This window comes from Mus caroli, chromosome 3 (assembly GCF_900094665.2).
Source record: "Mus caroli chromosome 3, CAROLI_EIJ_v1.1, whole genome shotgun sequence".
Lineage (NCBI taxonomy): Eukaryota > Metazoa > Chordata > Mammalia > Rodentia > Muridae > Mus > Mus caroli.
In genome coordinates, this window is record NC_034572.1 from 116,543,341 (window position 1) to 116,558,040 (window position 14,700).

General features: G+C 37.7%; 1 protein-coding gene across 2 annotated transcripts in view; it reads right to left on the bottom strand.

Moving 5' to 3' along the window:
• The window catches only part of Myoz2 (myozenin 2), a 28,711-nt gene that overhangs the window by 9,108 nt on the left and 4,903 nt on the right, over positions 1-14,700 (bottom strand). For both annotated transcript variants that reach the window (XM_021158976.2, XM_029475624.1), the window contains 2 exons: positions 10,264-10,433; positions 1,272-1,401 (listed from right to left, as the gene is read on the bottom strand). In XM_021158976.2, the coding sequence (XP_021014635.1) occupies positions 1,272-1,401; positions 10,264-10,433 (300 nt within the window). The remainder of the gene's footprint in view (positions 1-1,271; positions 1,402-10,263; positions 10,434-14,700) is intronic.

The following is a 14,700-nucleotide window of genomic DNA, read 5'->3' on the forward strand; positions in this document are numbered from 1 at the left end:
AAAAAAAAAAAAAAAAAGAAAAATGTAAAATTAAATAATTTTTAAAAAATGAACCAAGTATTCACTCCATCTTAAAGACCATACTCTCCACTCTTAATTCTCACACTAGATTTGTAATAACTTATTTTAGAGATTTAGAAGAGTCAAAGCAAAGAAATTAATTTTTTACAGCACAGTAGTAAAGTGAAAAGGAGAGGTGGACCGACTACAGTGATGGATTTAGCCTGTTGTGATCTGAAAGCTTGCTTTTGGCCATAACTTTCACTTGAAACTGCAGAAGGATCATCATTGTAATATTTCTTTCAGGATGCTGTGTGTTTTAATTGTTCTTCCGTGTTCTCTGGTGTTATTTTAAGATGTCTGTCTATAGCTCTCTCAGTGTGATCCATCAGAATGTCCTAATCTTTCTAAGCTCAGCAATGACTGATAATCAATTTTTAAAAATTGAAATGTTAGTGTGTGCGCTCACCCATATTCAAAAATAGTCTATTGCCACTCTGAGGAAAACCCTACAGTTGCTTTTCCTAAAGTGTGTGTTCATTTTAGAGAAATTTAAATTTAAATTTTGTGAACTTTTAAATACTTAGTTTGCATATGACTTTTAAGGCAGTATTTGAATTTTTGAAGACAAGAAGCTTGTAGGTTATTTTGAAAAGTTAGTAATTAGTTAATAGGATTTTTTTACAAAGATATTATCTCTCATCATGTAATCGTGTTTCTAAATAATACATATTAATTTAATAGGATTTGCTTAGAACACAAACTCAAGAACTATGTTCTTTTGTTTGTGTGTCTTGTTGTTATTGATACTGTTTGTTTATTCTGATACAATGTCTAGACAGCCCAGACTGGCATGGGTCTCATAAACCTCTCACCTTATCTTCCAGAGTGCCAAGATTAAAGTGATAAGCCACCCACACCTGACCAAATATATACTTTATAGACTTCAGATAAAGTCCTTTCAGAGAACAGAAACCAATCGAAAAATTGACTACTGAAAACTGTCTTCTGACCTACACATGCACTCAGCAAAAGACACACACACATACACACACACACACCAGATAAATAAATAAAAACAGTTAAAAGGAATAGCATGGACCATCTGAAACAACATATACCTATTGTAAATATTTTAAAGGATTATTTTAAACTTAAATGTTACAATTATTCTAAACTTATGAACAAAATACCATTTAATGAAACTTTAAAGGAGTAGTATTTTTAAATTCATAGAAATTTTACTGTTGCATTCGAAGGCGGTTAGTTACCTGGTGCGATGGTCTCTGGATTTGGGGGGCTTCGTGGATCGGGGGTGTTGGGCGGAGTTGAGGGGCCTTGCTGTGAGCCACCTTCCAGGTTGCTTCCATCAACTCTCCCATTCTGCATGGCGATATTGTGCTGCATTTGTTTAAAAGTAAATTTAAACTATTAGGCACAGTAATGACAATGCTAGCTCCCATATGTATAAAGAGAAAGCAAACATAGTGTGACCATGTCACCCGGGACCTCAGGGATTTACACGGTAATACAGTATGAGCCATTCAGTGAGAACTTTCGTGTATGTCAGTCTATATTCCACTCAACAGCAGCAGCAACAACAACAACATTAATTGAGAAATACTGTGTGCACGGCACTGTAGAACTTCCCCTCAATTTATTTGATTTCTATCCATAACATCACCATAAGAATTATGGTTAATTTAAAAATATTTACCAATATAATAAAACAAAGCATATTGACCAACCATTTGATTTAGAGATTCTTTAAAAAATAATGTCTTTTATTAATTTTTTTGAGAATTTTATACAATGTGTTTTGCTTATATTTATCTCTCTCCCCTAACTCCTCCTAGATCCTTTCCAACTTCATTAGACCTCATGCTCCTCCCCCCGCCCCCTCACTGAGTCCAGTATGTGTTGGCCAACAACTCCTGGGTGTGGGGACTGCCCTGGAGTGTAGTTGACTAGGTGTCACACTACTGAACTAAACTGATTTATCCTCTCTCTGCAGCATTCAAATACCAGGAGCTCAAGCTAGGGTTGGGACTTCATGTCCACCTCCCCTCTTCCATGCTGGGGTTTTGTCTGGCTTGAGCTTTCTCGGGGCTTGTATATTGCTATCACAAGTACTGGGAGTTCATATGTGTATCTGCCCTGCTGTGTCTGACAAACACTGTTTCCTTAAGGCCTCCACTGCCTCTGGCTGTGAGAATCTTTCCAACATCTTGTCAGCAATGGTTCCTGAACCTTGATAAGAGGGTTGTGATATAGATGTCTCTTGTAGGGCTGAACATTCTGAAGTCTTTTAATCTCTTCATATTAGAATCTCTATGGTAATTGCTGTCCACAGCAAGAAGAGGCTTCTCCCATGAGGCCTGAGGAGTGCACTGATGGCTATAGCAGCAACTCATTAGGAATCACTTTTATGCTATGTCTTTTAGCAGATTACAGTAGTAAAATTTCCCCTAGAGCCCATGACCTTTGTAGCCACAGGTTTTGGGCTCTGTTGACACTATCATATATAGGTTCTATCTCTTGAAACAAGTCTTAATCCAATGAAAAGCCCTGCTGGCTGTGACCTATGTTGGCTTTTCTCCTCCGTTAGCTTACATAGCAGCTTTCAGCTTTATGAAAGGCAAACAGTAGGGATGAAGCTTCCAGTTGACTAACTAGCTGGATCCCCCCATGTTTTATACGACTCCAGCATATGGTATCTTCAGCCGTGGGTCTTACTGTACAGTTCTAGAAGGTAACTAATACCCTGTAATGTTTTAATGAAGGTTGTGTGGCCCTCTTTGGCTCATAGTTTTATTATATTAGTGTTGTATTTTATTTACACTTAAGTTTTAGATTCATTAGAATATTTGAACAGCTGTCGTTCCTACCATGCCTATAAACAGAAAAGCGACATGTATTTAGCTACATAAACTTAAAGAATGTGTGTGTGTGTTTTTTAAAGAAAATAAAATTCTGAAAAGAGATACTTCTCCTTTAAGGTGTAAGTGAATTTGTTGTAGTCTTATAATTTAGGATTGCCTCTATGGCAACAGAATAACACCTTTAAAAACTTTCAGTTTGTTTCCAGTTGTCTAGCTATTGTGAATAGATCAGAAAGGAACATAGCTAAGAAAGTATTCGTTGAGTCAGTCCTTTGGGCACATGACAAGGGGTGGTACAGCTGGGTCATCTGGTAGTCCTATTTTTAGCTTGGTGTGAATTCTTCATAATGATGTTCATAGTGACTGCATGGATTCTCAATCCCACTAACAATGAGTAAGTGTTCCCTTGTAGAGAGACTATCTCGTGTATTGTATGGGTGCATTGTCTGTCAATTAAAAAGCCTATAGCCTATTGCTTAGGCAGTAAGTAGAGGTGGGACATCAGGATGAGGAAGCATTCTGGAGAGAGAAGGTGGGAGAGTCACTGAAAAGATGTGACAAGGCAGATGTATGGTACCTGAGCACAGGTAACCAGCCACATGGCAGAATGTAGGCTAGAATAAATAGGGTATTTTAAGTCATATCTAGTCAGAGAAGAGCCTAGCTATATGGCCAAGGTATTCAAGGTGTCAATATATTTTGAGTCTGAGTCTTATTCCTGGGAGCATGGGGCTGAGAGGAAGAACCAGGGTTTAACTTCTACAGCCCCTCCCCCACATCCTCATCAGCATGTGCTATCAGTGGTTTGCTTGATCTTAGCCATTTTGACTGGGTTGAGACGAAATCTCAAAGTATTTTTAATTTTCATTTCTCTGATTTCTAAGAATGTTGAACACTTTTATAGCTCTATCTTAGCTATTTTGATTTGCTCTTTTGAGAACTCTCTGTTCAGAACGATAACCCATTTTTAAAATAATAATAATAATAACCCAGGTCATTCGTTTTCTTGACTCTGTTTTGAGTCTTGGTATATTCTGGGTCTTAATCCTATCTCAGCTGTATAGCTGGCAAAGATTCCCACTCTGCAGTTTCTCCTCCACTCAGTTGATCAATGTGCACCCACACGGTAAAATATTATTTAGTTATAAAGGAAAATGAAATCATGAGTTTTGAAGGTAACTAATGGAATTACAAACTATTATACTGAGTGAGGTGACCCGCCACACACTTCAAACACAAGACTTAGAGGTTTAGAGTTGAATTTGACCCGGAAGTCTTCCTGAGGACCAGTTCCCCAAGCTCTAGGAAGCCCTTAGGCCACAAACAGCACTGAATGCCTCTCCCACACATGGCTATCTTCATGTGTACACATGTTTGCTTTGAATCTAATTGAATGCTTGTTTTTACAAAGCTTTATATAATGTAATTATTCTATGAGTATTTGCTGAATTTTTAGTGAATAAATCATCAAATCCAGCTAATTTCTTTTTGCCATAACCTTCTTAAACCTCATTTTTCTTTACCACTTTAGTCTTCAATGTGCATATCTTTCTTGCTTATTTCTCTTTCAAAACTTATTTCATGGACTGGAGAGATGGCTCAGAGGTTAAGAGCACTGAGTACTCTTCTGAAGTTCAATTCCCATTAACTACATGGTGGCTCACAACCATCTGTAATGGGATCCGATGCCCTCTTCTGGTGTGTCTGACAGCTGCAGTGTACTCATACACATAAAATAAATAAATCTTATTAAAAGCCCCTTATTTTATTTTTAATTACATGCATGTGTACCCGTGTATGGGTCTGTGCATGTGAGTGTGTTTGTCTACAGAGGACAGGAGAGGGGTTTGCATTCTCTAGAGCTGGAGTTACAGGCAGTTGTGAGCTGCCACGTGGATGCTGGGAACTAAACTTAGGTCATCTGCAAGAGCAGCAAGTGCTCTTGACTGCTGAGTCACCAACCTTCCTCATTTTTGTCATATAGACATTTGCCTTCCGTTCATTTCCCATCACTCACTTCTCTTGTAGTCAGTTGGAACACAATGTGTCTGTCTGACATGACTCTAACCTTTAGAAATTCTTCCTTACCTCATGTTGAATACTGTTCAAACTCATGTCCGGCCATTAAGATCTTGGACTTGCCTCTTACTTGTACCAGTACATTTCCAAGATCTGATCTCACATATTCCTGTTCTTTACTGCTCATCACTTTAAGACTGCTGCTTCATCTACTTCCAGAGAGCCCCCTCTGTTCACTATCAAACCAAATCCTAAATCCTCCATGTCTAACTTCAATTTCCTTCTTCTTCCTAGTGTATCATAGCAGAAATGCCACCACATCTGTACAATCTCAACACTCCAACTGCATCTGCAACATTCTTTTATGGCCTCTCTTATTTGTTCATGTTAAACAGAATTTTGTTATCACATTTATAGCACAAGTTAAATTTAGTTAGGCAAATTTTTTTTTCCTATAAGTTATACATGAAGACTATTTTAGCTAGGTATAGTGGTGCACATCTTTAATGCCAGCACTCATGAGGCAGACACAGACAGATCTCTTTGATTTTGAAGCCAGTCTGGTCTACACAGTAAGTTCCAGGCCAGCCAGGATCACAGAGTAAAACTCTGCTTCAAAAAAGTCTTAGCCGGGCAGTGGTGGAGCACGCCTTTAATCCCAGCACTTGGGAGGCAGAGGCAGGTGGATTTCTGAGTTCGAGGCCAGCCTGGTCTACAAAGTGAGTTCCAGGACAGCCAGGGCTATACAGAGAAACCCTGTCTTGAAAAAACAAAAAAAAAAAAAAAAACCAAAAAAAGTCTTAAAGGCCATTTTTAATAATTACTAAATGTAAAGCATTTTGCATACATACATAATTTAATGTTTTACATTTTGAATTTATCATCTATCTCAAGTATTTTACTGAATTTACTATATTTATATTTTACCAGCTTCAAGTATACATTAAATGGCTGTTGAGTTAATGTGGAAGGGTCAAAGCATAATGTATAAAGCATCCCCATTTGTTATGTGTCTAGATGTCTATAATATGAATTTCACCTATGAGGACAGGGAATCCTACCCACATTCATTTTAGGAAACAGGACATCTCCTGTGGCTTAGATGAACTGGAACATCCACTCTTTGGTTAGTCATTAGCAGGAAGGCCGCAAGCCTTCTATTATCATTGTTTAGTGTACAAACAAAGCCCTGTGATGTCCAGGTGATGAGTGATTGTGGCCTAAGCCTTAAATTATAGTGTTCCCACCAGAAACCATCTCTGTTTCCCATCAGAAAGGTGGAAAAGACAAGCGAAAACGTGGTTGTTAATTTACTGAGGTTGACCATAAAATGAAAGCAGTGTCTTCTAGGCTCAAAACATACAAGTTCAAAACAAATATGCAATTGCATGGTTTCTGTAGAAATAACAACAAAAAAGATTTGTTGTAAACTTTTTACCAAATATAAAGAAAATGATTTTTTAAACAAAACATAATAAATATATTAAGACTTCCAATATACATTGTTTAGTCTTATTTAAGAATTGTTTTCTTAAAAATCAGATGTTTTTATTTTGATACAATAACAAATGTATTTTGGAGAAAAATGGAATGTGGCATTCTAAAATCGTGACAAACAGAACTGTTTTGTAAGGAAACAAAATATTTTGGTACATTTGCAAATATGTGCTTTCTTTTAGTCTTTCAGTTTTTAAATTATTTCTTTTATTTTTTGAGATTATGTCATTTCCCCCTTCTCTCTCCTCCCTTCAAGCCCTCCCATATATCCCTATTTCTCTCCTTCAAACTCATGCCTTCTTTTTTCATTAACTGTTGCTACATATATCATATGTGTGTGCATATATATATGCACATGTGTATATATATATATATACATACACATGTGTATATATATATGCACATGTATATATATATATATTCTTCAATACCTAAATACAATCTGCTTAGTCTGTATTTTTTTAAAAAGATTTATTTATCTATTTTTTTGTAAGTACACTGTAGCTGTCTTCAGACACACCAGAAGAGGGCATTGGATCCTATTACAGATGGTTGTGAACCACCATGTGGTTGCTGGGAATTGAACTCAGAACCTCTAGAAGAGCAGTCAGTGCGCTTAACTGCTGCTGCTCACTCTGTATAATCTTGCTTGTCTATGTGTTTTCAGGGCTGGCCATTTGGTATTAGGTAACCAGTTGGTGTGTGTTTCCCTGGGAAAATTGTCTTTTATTGTACACTTTCTCCTAGAAGTTTTAGAGACTGCAAACAGCCCAATATCCATTAACAGTGATTTATAAAGAGGATTATAATTATCATTAATTCCTTTTACATTTTTACTTTATCTTGAAAGTTTACTTCACTAATTTCTTCTTTTCCTTCTTTATTTCTTTATTTTGTTTTGCCTTTAATTTAGGACATAAACAACCTTATCAACCAGGACTTTAAAACTAGGCCATGTAGCAGGCAACCATTCTTTTGAAGAATTCATCCATTTGTTCTGAATATTATTTATTTCATACCAAGTACATGAAACTTGAATTTGCTAGTGCCCCTTAGAAGTAGATTAAGCTCAAAGCTGTGTTTGTATTTTTATTTTAGGATGTGCCTATACTCAGGATACACAGGAGAATCAGGAGTTCAAGGAGTTCAAGGCCAACCATGACTGCATAGTCAGCTGAGGGACAGTCTGGCAAGCGTGAGACTGTCTCAACACAAAACAAAACAAAAACCCCAGCCAACCAAAGAAAATAAACCATGCTACTTAACAGTTGAGATATTGAAATGGGGATGTGACCCGTGTTATCATCTATATGAGATACTAAACAATGTAATAAAACAGGAACCATACAGATAAGTAATTGTGTCTGTAGCTCAGTAGATGTGGAAAGGTAAAAGTATTTTCTAGAACAATTGATCAATAATTAGGCCAGCTCATTATGCACTGAGAGGAAACTGGGCCTAACTTCCTATCAATGACATGATTGCTTAATTTACAAATTACTTTGTCTTTCTTAGTTTTTTTTTTTTAACTGTAAAATATGGGGCCTGAAATCCTCTCTAAGGTGTCACCTGTTGCACAACCTATTTGTGACATGATTTTAGTGCTAAAATATGCCTGACAAATATGAGAAAGATAGCATATATAAGCCACAGTCACTTTGTCAAGTGTGACAACTCAGTCATTGCAATTTGGAACATCGTTAACATGACAGGGATTTTTAAAAAAAAGAATTATGATTCCTGTCAATTAATTTATACCTTTGGGAAATATTTAGCAAGGGCCTATTATGTGGTAGGCACTATGTTGGAAATCCAAAGGCAAATAAATGCATTTTTTTTTGTCTAGAGATGAAAAGGGCACACAACATTAAAAGACCAAGCAATCCCTGCCTTTACAATCTTTATTGGTATATACTGCTCTGAGTTATTTAGCATCATTATATTGTTTGATTTAGTTGTTTGGGATTCTACTAATCATTTCGTGTCCAATTTTCTTGGAATAGTAAACAATCTCAAGTCATATCTTCATATGTTTATTATAACTGGAAACAAATATGTAAGATTATGAGAGAATATGCTATGTTCATGAGGACAGTTCTAATCCCACATGCCGGTGATTCTTGACCTGTGGGCTGTGACACCTTTGGGGTCAAATGAATCTTTCACAAGGGTCACCTAAGACTAATACCGAATATCAGATATTTACACTATGATTTGTAACAGTAGCAAAATTATAATTATAAAGTAGCAACAAAATAATTTTATGGTTGGGGGGGTCACTACAACCTGAGGAACTGTATTAAAGGGTTGCAGCACTTGGCAGGTTGAGAGCCACTTCCTTTTTCAGAGCGGTAGTTATACCGTTAGTGTTTGCAGTGTCTGTGGGAGTCATGCAAGCAGGCATTATTCATTTACTGAGAGGTCTGAACTTGCAGGTGGTTTTGCAAGGCTTTCCTTAATCCACCTATTTCATATTACTTCATAAAATGTCGTCTTTGTTGTTATTCCTTCATGAATGTAATTTTGTAATAGGCCATTGGGTAAATAGGGATTATTTTCAGTTCATACTGTACTAGCCACAGATATTTTCCGAGGAGAGGGTATTATGGATAATAATAGGCTAAAATAACATCATCTATTTACCCATGACTTCAGGTAAAAAAAAAAAAAAACCAAAAAACTTATCCTTCACAAATGAAAATATCGTAATTGAGTGTGATTTTCCATGTCTCACTGAATTCACAATTAAAACTAGAATCAAGTCATGCTTGTTGTTTGGTTGACTATAGTTCTGGAGTTTGAACAAGTCAGGCAAGGACTCAATCAGCACATTTAATCCCCGGCTTTCAAAAGCTTAATTTAAGCCTGGTATGGTGGCATAGGCCTTTAATCCCAGTCCTTGGGTAGAAGAGGTAAGCAGATCTCTATGAGTTCAAGATCAGTTTGGTCTACACAGAGAGTTTCAGGCCAGCCAGGACTACATAGAAACACTCTATCTTCATATTTTTCATTTAACTGTTAGTTAGTTAGTATAACAAGGAACTATATGAGTAATAAAAATAAACAAACTCATTTACCTTAACTGGTTATCTGTCTTTTATTAACTATCTTCCTTCTCCACAGTTTCTCTCAATGACTGTTTAAGTGAATATGATGGTAACCGATGTCAAAATCTAATGTTTGTTAGTTTGAGACAAGGTCTCACTCTGCAGTCTTGGCTGGCTTTGAACTCCCTGTGTTGCCCAGGATGGCCTGGAAGTTGGGAGTGATCCTTCTACCTCTGCCTCCAGAGTGCTGGGATTACAAGAATGCACCACTACACCCAGCTATAAAATATAATCAAAAGTGTTAAGGTTTTGATGTTTATTGGCCTGAAGAGTTAGGTGCGAGCTGGCTTGGCCATTACCATATGGAAGAAATACTTTGAGATGAGACTGACAGAGATTCCTGTTCTCAGCATTTACAAAGCCTATCCAGCAAACACAACCCTTAGCCTTGCTTTGTGGACCTCTGTGTTCTTTGGGAGTATTTCCACCACAAACATTTAACTGTAGGTGATAAGATGTGGAAACATTTGGTACCACTTCTCCCTTCTCACTCCCATCCTAGCAGAACAGTCCACACCCCCAGTGCCAAATCTACGGCTCACAATGTCCTATTGAGAAGAAAAGCCTTTTCATGTCATACATAATATTTCCTTTATTTAGGCACCTAAGCTATCCATCCATCATCCTGACTAAAAGGGTCTAATAGAATTAAACTGAAAAAAAGGTATGCTGAACAACTCGTTTGGGAGCCTGGTAACACGTTTCAACTTAGGAATGCTGTCCATTCGTGTATGTACTCACGGTCGGGCTGTACCTACATTTATTTGTGCTCTAGATTCATACTGGAAATTTTCAAAGGTGTATTTGTCAGATCTTCTTTGACGCATCTTAAACAGCCTGGCCCCACGATTACTGAAATGGGACAATTCTTCTATCATGATGTCTCTGGGGATGCTAACTTTTTTGCCCAGGTCCATGCCGTCAACATCTGCAAGACAACATTTTCCTTCATGAGAATCCAAAAGAAAGCAATTTCATACACTTGGCTAAGTTCTATGATTTGTCTCCTCCCCCAGTATTGCAGTAAGTCATTGGCTTGTGCTTCAGTCAGTCATCCTTGGGGGACATCTGAGCTCATCATTTTGGCACTACATGATCACATAGGTTGCTTATTTTGTCTAAACCTCCATGTCCTCCTCGTTGATGTTCAGCTAATAATAACGAGAATAACTACTGCAAAGAGTTGGTATTAAATGGTATTTAAGTAAGTAAAATATTTCATATAAGCTATTCATCATGCTATCAGGCATATAGAAAGAATTAATGAGCTGGCTGTGATATTCTTAGTACTGTTTAGGCTTTCCAGTTACCGGCTTTTCAAACAGAACTGCTTCACACTTACATTAATAAGCTTTGCGTTTATCCTCACATTTGTGTGCATTAGTTTGGGTTTTGCCTATTACTGAAGTACATGTTCTCTCCAGTTCACTGTCTAGTCTTGGATAAATACCATTCTCTCTGTAACTAGTGCCAAGCAACCTGGATAAAGGGGGCAGGAAGGAAAATGGAGTGGAGATCTTTCCCAACCAGCTCAAAGGCCATTTCTGTGAATCCCAGCACTCAGATTGATGTATGATTACTAACACTTCCATTGTATCTCCAAAGCACTGAATCATGATTCTTTTATCTGTTTATCAATCGATCCATCGATCTATCTATCAATCATCTATCTATTTATTTATGTTTGTAATTTCTTTTGGTTTTAATTTTTATGTACCTTATATTGTAATTATAGAAAAAATTGTATGAATGCTATTTTTAGCTGAGAGTGTGTATTCTTGCCCAAAGTTCCAGAAGCTAGAAGTGGATGCAGAACATTTGTGAGTTCCTGGACAGCTTAAGTTATAGAGTGAGTTCCATATATTAGCCTGTGTTACAAACTGATATTTTGTCTCAAAACAAACAACCAAAAACTCAAGACAAAAGATCATTATTTTCTATTTGTAATACTAAAGAGCTTTCCCAGAGATCAAGAGAGATAAAATTCTTCTACTTTCTTCTTTTATTTGGATTTTATTTTCAGACTCTTTGTAGCCCACACTAGCTTCCAACCAATGGCACTATTCGTGTGCCAGCCTTCTCAAACTCTGAACTTGTAGGTATAATTCATCAAGATCTCCAAGTGCTTTCAGAATCAGGAATGTATTTCTGTAGAATGCTCAGAATCTCTTTGCCACTGAAAAGTTTTGTTAAGTACATAAAGAGGAAAACTGACCGTTAGGCAAACAAATATTTATCTTTAACGACTAAGACAGAAGCCATAGATGATGTGACAAATGAGCTATGATAATTAAGCTTTGAGGAGCATGTACTGGAACACAACAGTCCACGGGAGAATGACAGTAGAACAGGGCAAAGCCAAGAGAATCAGTGCCGGGGTTACGCCCTGGTTTTATGTAGAGGCCATATCACAAGGCCTCCTAGGCCACCTCTGACTTTTTCAGATATGTAAACCACTAAATTTCCTTTATCATTTACCTAGCTACTTTCTGTTATTTTCAACCAAGCATGTGCTAACTCAGATAGCTACTTTCTCTACACAATCTTGCTAAGAGAAGAGCAAAACTTGTGCTAAATATAGAATCACAGCCAAGGATGAGAAAGGCTGATCTAGAAAACCCATGCTGAGGTCCATGGTAAGGAAGGCATAGGGGAGGTATTTGCAGAAAGAAAGCTTTTGCCTTTTACTCTAGGTTCACTGGACTCACAAGAAATGATTACTCCTCTTTAGCAACTCACTACAAGCTGCCATCAGAGGAAAATGTGCACCCACAGCTACGAAAACTTATCAGTCCTCAATGTTAGGGCATACAAAGAAATTATCTGCTGATAGAATCCAGCGCTGCTTGTAAATTTATGCCACAAGAACACTGAAATAAGAAACAAAAAGGAAAATACTTCATCAGTCAATTCATTCATTACATCCCAATCTGTATTGTTTCAAATCCTAAACTTCCACCTTCCCACTCCACAGTGGCTTTGAGTGACAGAACATCTGGATGTTTAAGCTCAGAAGCATTGCATAAGAAACAAAGTGATGTGACAGGACATGTACTGTTTCACAGGCCAGACCAAAGCAGTCCCAGAAATTCTGCAAGCCAGTAGTTACACAGCGAGCATACCATGATTAAAGTTAAGTGATTAGGCAGATGTAACAGTGCACAACTGCAATCCCAGCAGGATGGAAGTGGGGACCAAGGATCAAGGATTCAAGGTCAACCTCAGATCAAGACCAGTTTGAACTACCCAAAAACTGTATACTCACACATACAAGTACATGTACAATTCACCCATGCATACACACACACACACACACACACACACACACACACACACACACACACACAGACGTTATACAGGGTTATGGATAAAGCTAAGGAGCTTAGCCTATGTGAGACCATGTTCCGTTCCTAGCAATGAATAAAAGGAACTTCCAGCTGTGAGTAGTGGCACTCAGCAGACAGGGGCATAAGGTTACAAGTAGAAGGCCAGCCTGAGCTACAACAGCGAGATCACCATTAATAAACAAAAAGTTCTATACGTGTAATAAAGAAGTCAAAGTAAGAACATGAATAACTGTTCAAATAATGTTTGCTGGATAAGTTTGCTATTACCTCTGTGGCCTTGAGGTTATTCCTATCCATTGTAGCTACGTGAGGAAAATCTTAAAATACTGTACTGTTTGCTTTGTCGTTGCTTTATGAGTACATATGTGCTCGTTTCTCCCCACACTTCATTAGAGCCTCTCTGATGGTACCAACCACAGCATCATATCCATCAACGTGTCAGGAATACATCAAGACAACATCCTTTGCATACACAACAACAAAAGACAAGCTGAATCCCCGAGGTTTCCTTCCCCTTCCTTAAGTTTACGATGTCACACAAGCAAAAGTTTCAGAACTGTGTGGGAGCTGAAATTCCAAGGAGTGGTCACCCCCATTGCTTAAAACTCTCAGCAGAGTGTGCTGCCTGCTTCTATGCTCATGGGTCCTATGCACAAGTTCAGGTGTCCCCTGCCATTTAGTGTAACACCAGCATGGGGTCCTAAGGGTGTTTTTCCATCTCAGGGCCTGGTAAACGATACACACTCAAACCCTCATGACTGAGAAGGTTGTCTTTGAGGCATTAGCTCATCCATTGAAAATAAAATGGCTAGGCATACTTTCCTACAGCTGTCATTTATAGCGATATAGAACTGCAGTCGGATCCAGGAATTTAATCCACTTACAAACAATTGTAGTACGACCAAAGATCTAAACTCACTTCCTCATGACTGCCAGGCAAATGGGGTCTTAATAGAATGGATAAACTGTGGGAGAGAGACAGATAAAGCGTATTTACTTAGGGTGGCCTTACTGATTCAAAGAGATACCTTTCTGCACTTGTGAAGGGCTTCATCTACAAATGATAGTTCGTAAAATCTATGTTATTATTTACTATAAGCCATGTATTACCTATAACATAAAGCACTGTAGTCTGGCCTGTTATCTTGAGGAATGTTTGAAAAATTCCTTATTAATAAATTAAGAAAACTGTAACTGAAAATATTTTCTAAATGAAGGTGCATTTGAAATCTACATGAGATCATTTGTTTTCCAATTTCATAAATTTTTGTATCAATTTCAGGGCATTTTGTTGTTTTGTTTAGGTTTCTGTTTGTTTTTGAGACAGGGCCCACAGTACAGATCTGGCTAGCCTAGAATTTACAAGGTAGACATAGCTGGCTTTGAACTCACAGAGATTCACCTGCCTCTGCCTTTCCAGTGCTGGGATTGAAGGTGTGCACCACCACCTATGCCTTTAAATTTAAGTGTTAATAGTACTTACAAAGCTTTCCATTAGTGTGTGATTAGCTTAGAAGACCTATGCATATTTAGGAAATTCTATTATCAATGTCTAGAGTTGCACAACAGAACCATCCAGCGCTGCCTGTAGTGTGCAGGGAAAGGGCTTGTCACAGTGAAAAGGCTCTGTAGAGACCCAAGGTGGCGATTAGTGTGAGAGAGTTCAGTGTAGTTCTCTTAAAGACCTCGGTAAGGTTAGGTGCTTAGAAACTCTGAATCCCCAATGGCTGACTACACACTATTTTTCTTTTTTTTTTTTTTTTTTTTTTTTTTTTTTTTTTTTTTTTTTTTTTTAAACCAGGGTTCTCTGTGTAGCACAGGCTGGTCTGGAACTCACAAAGATGCAAC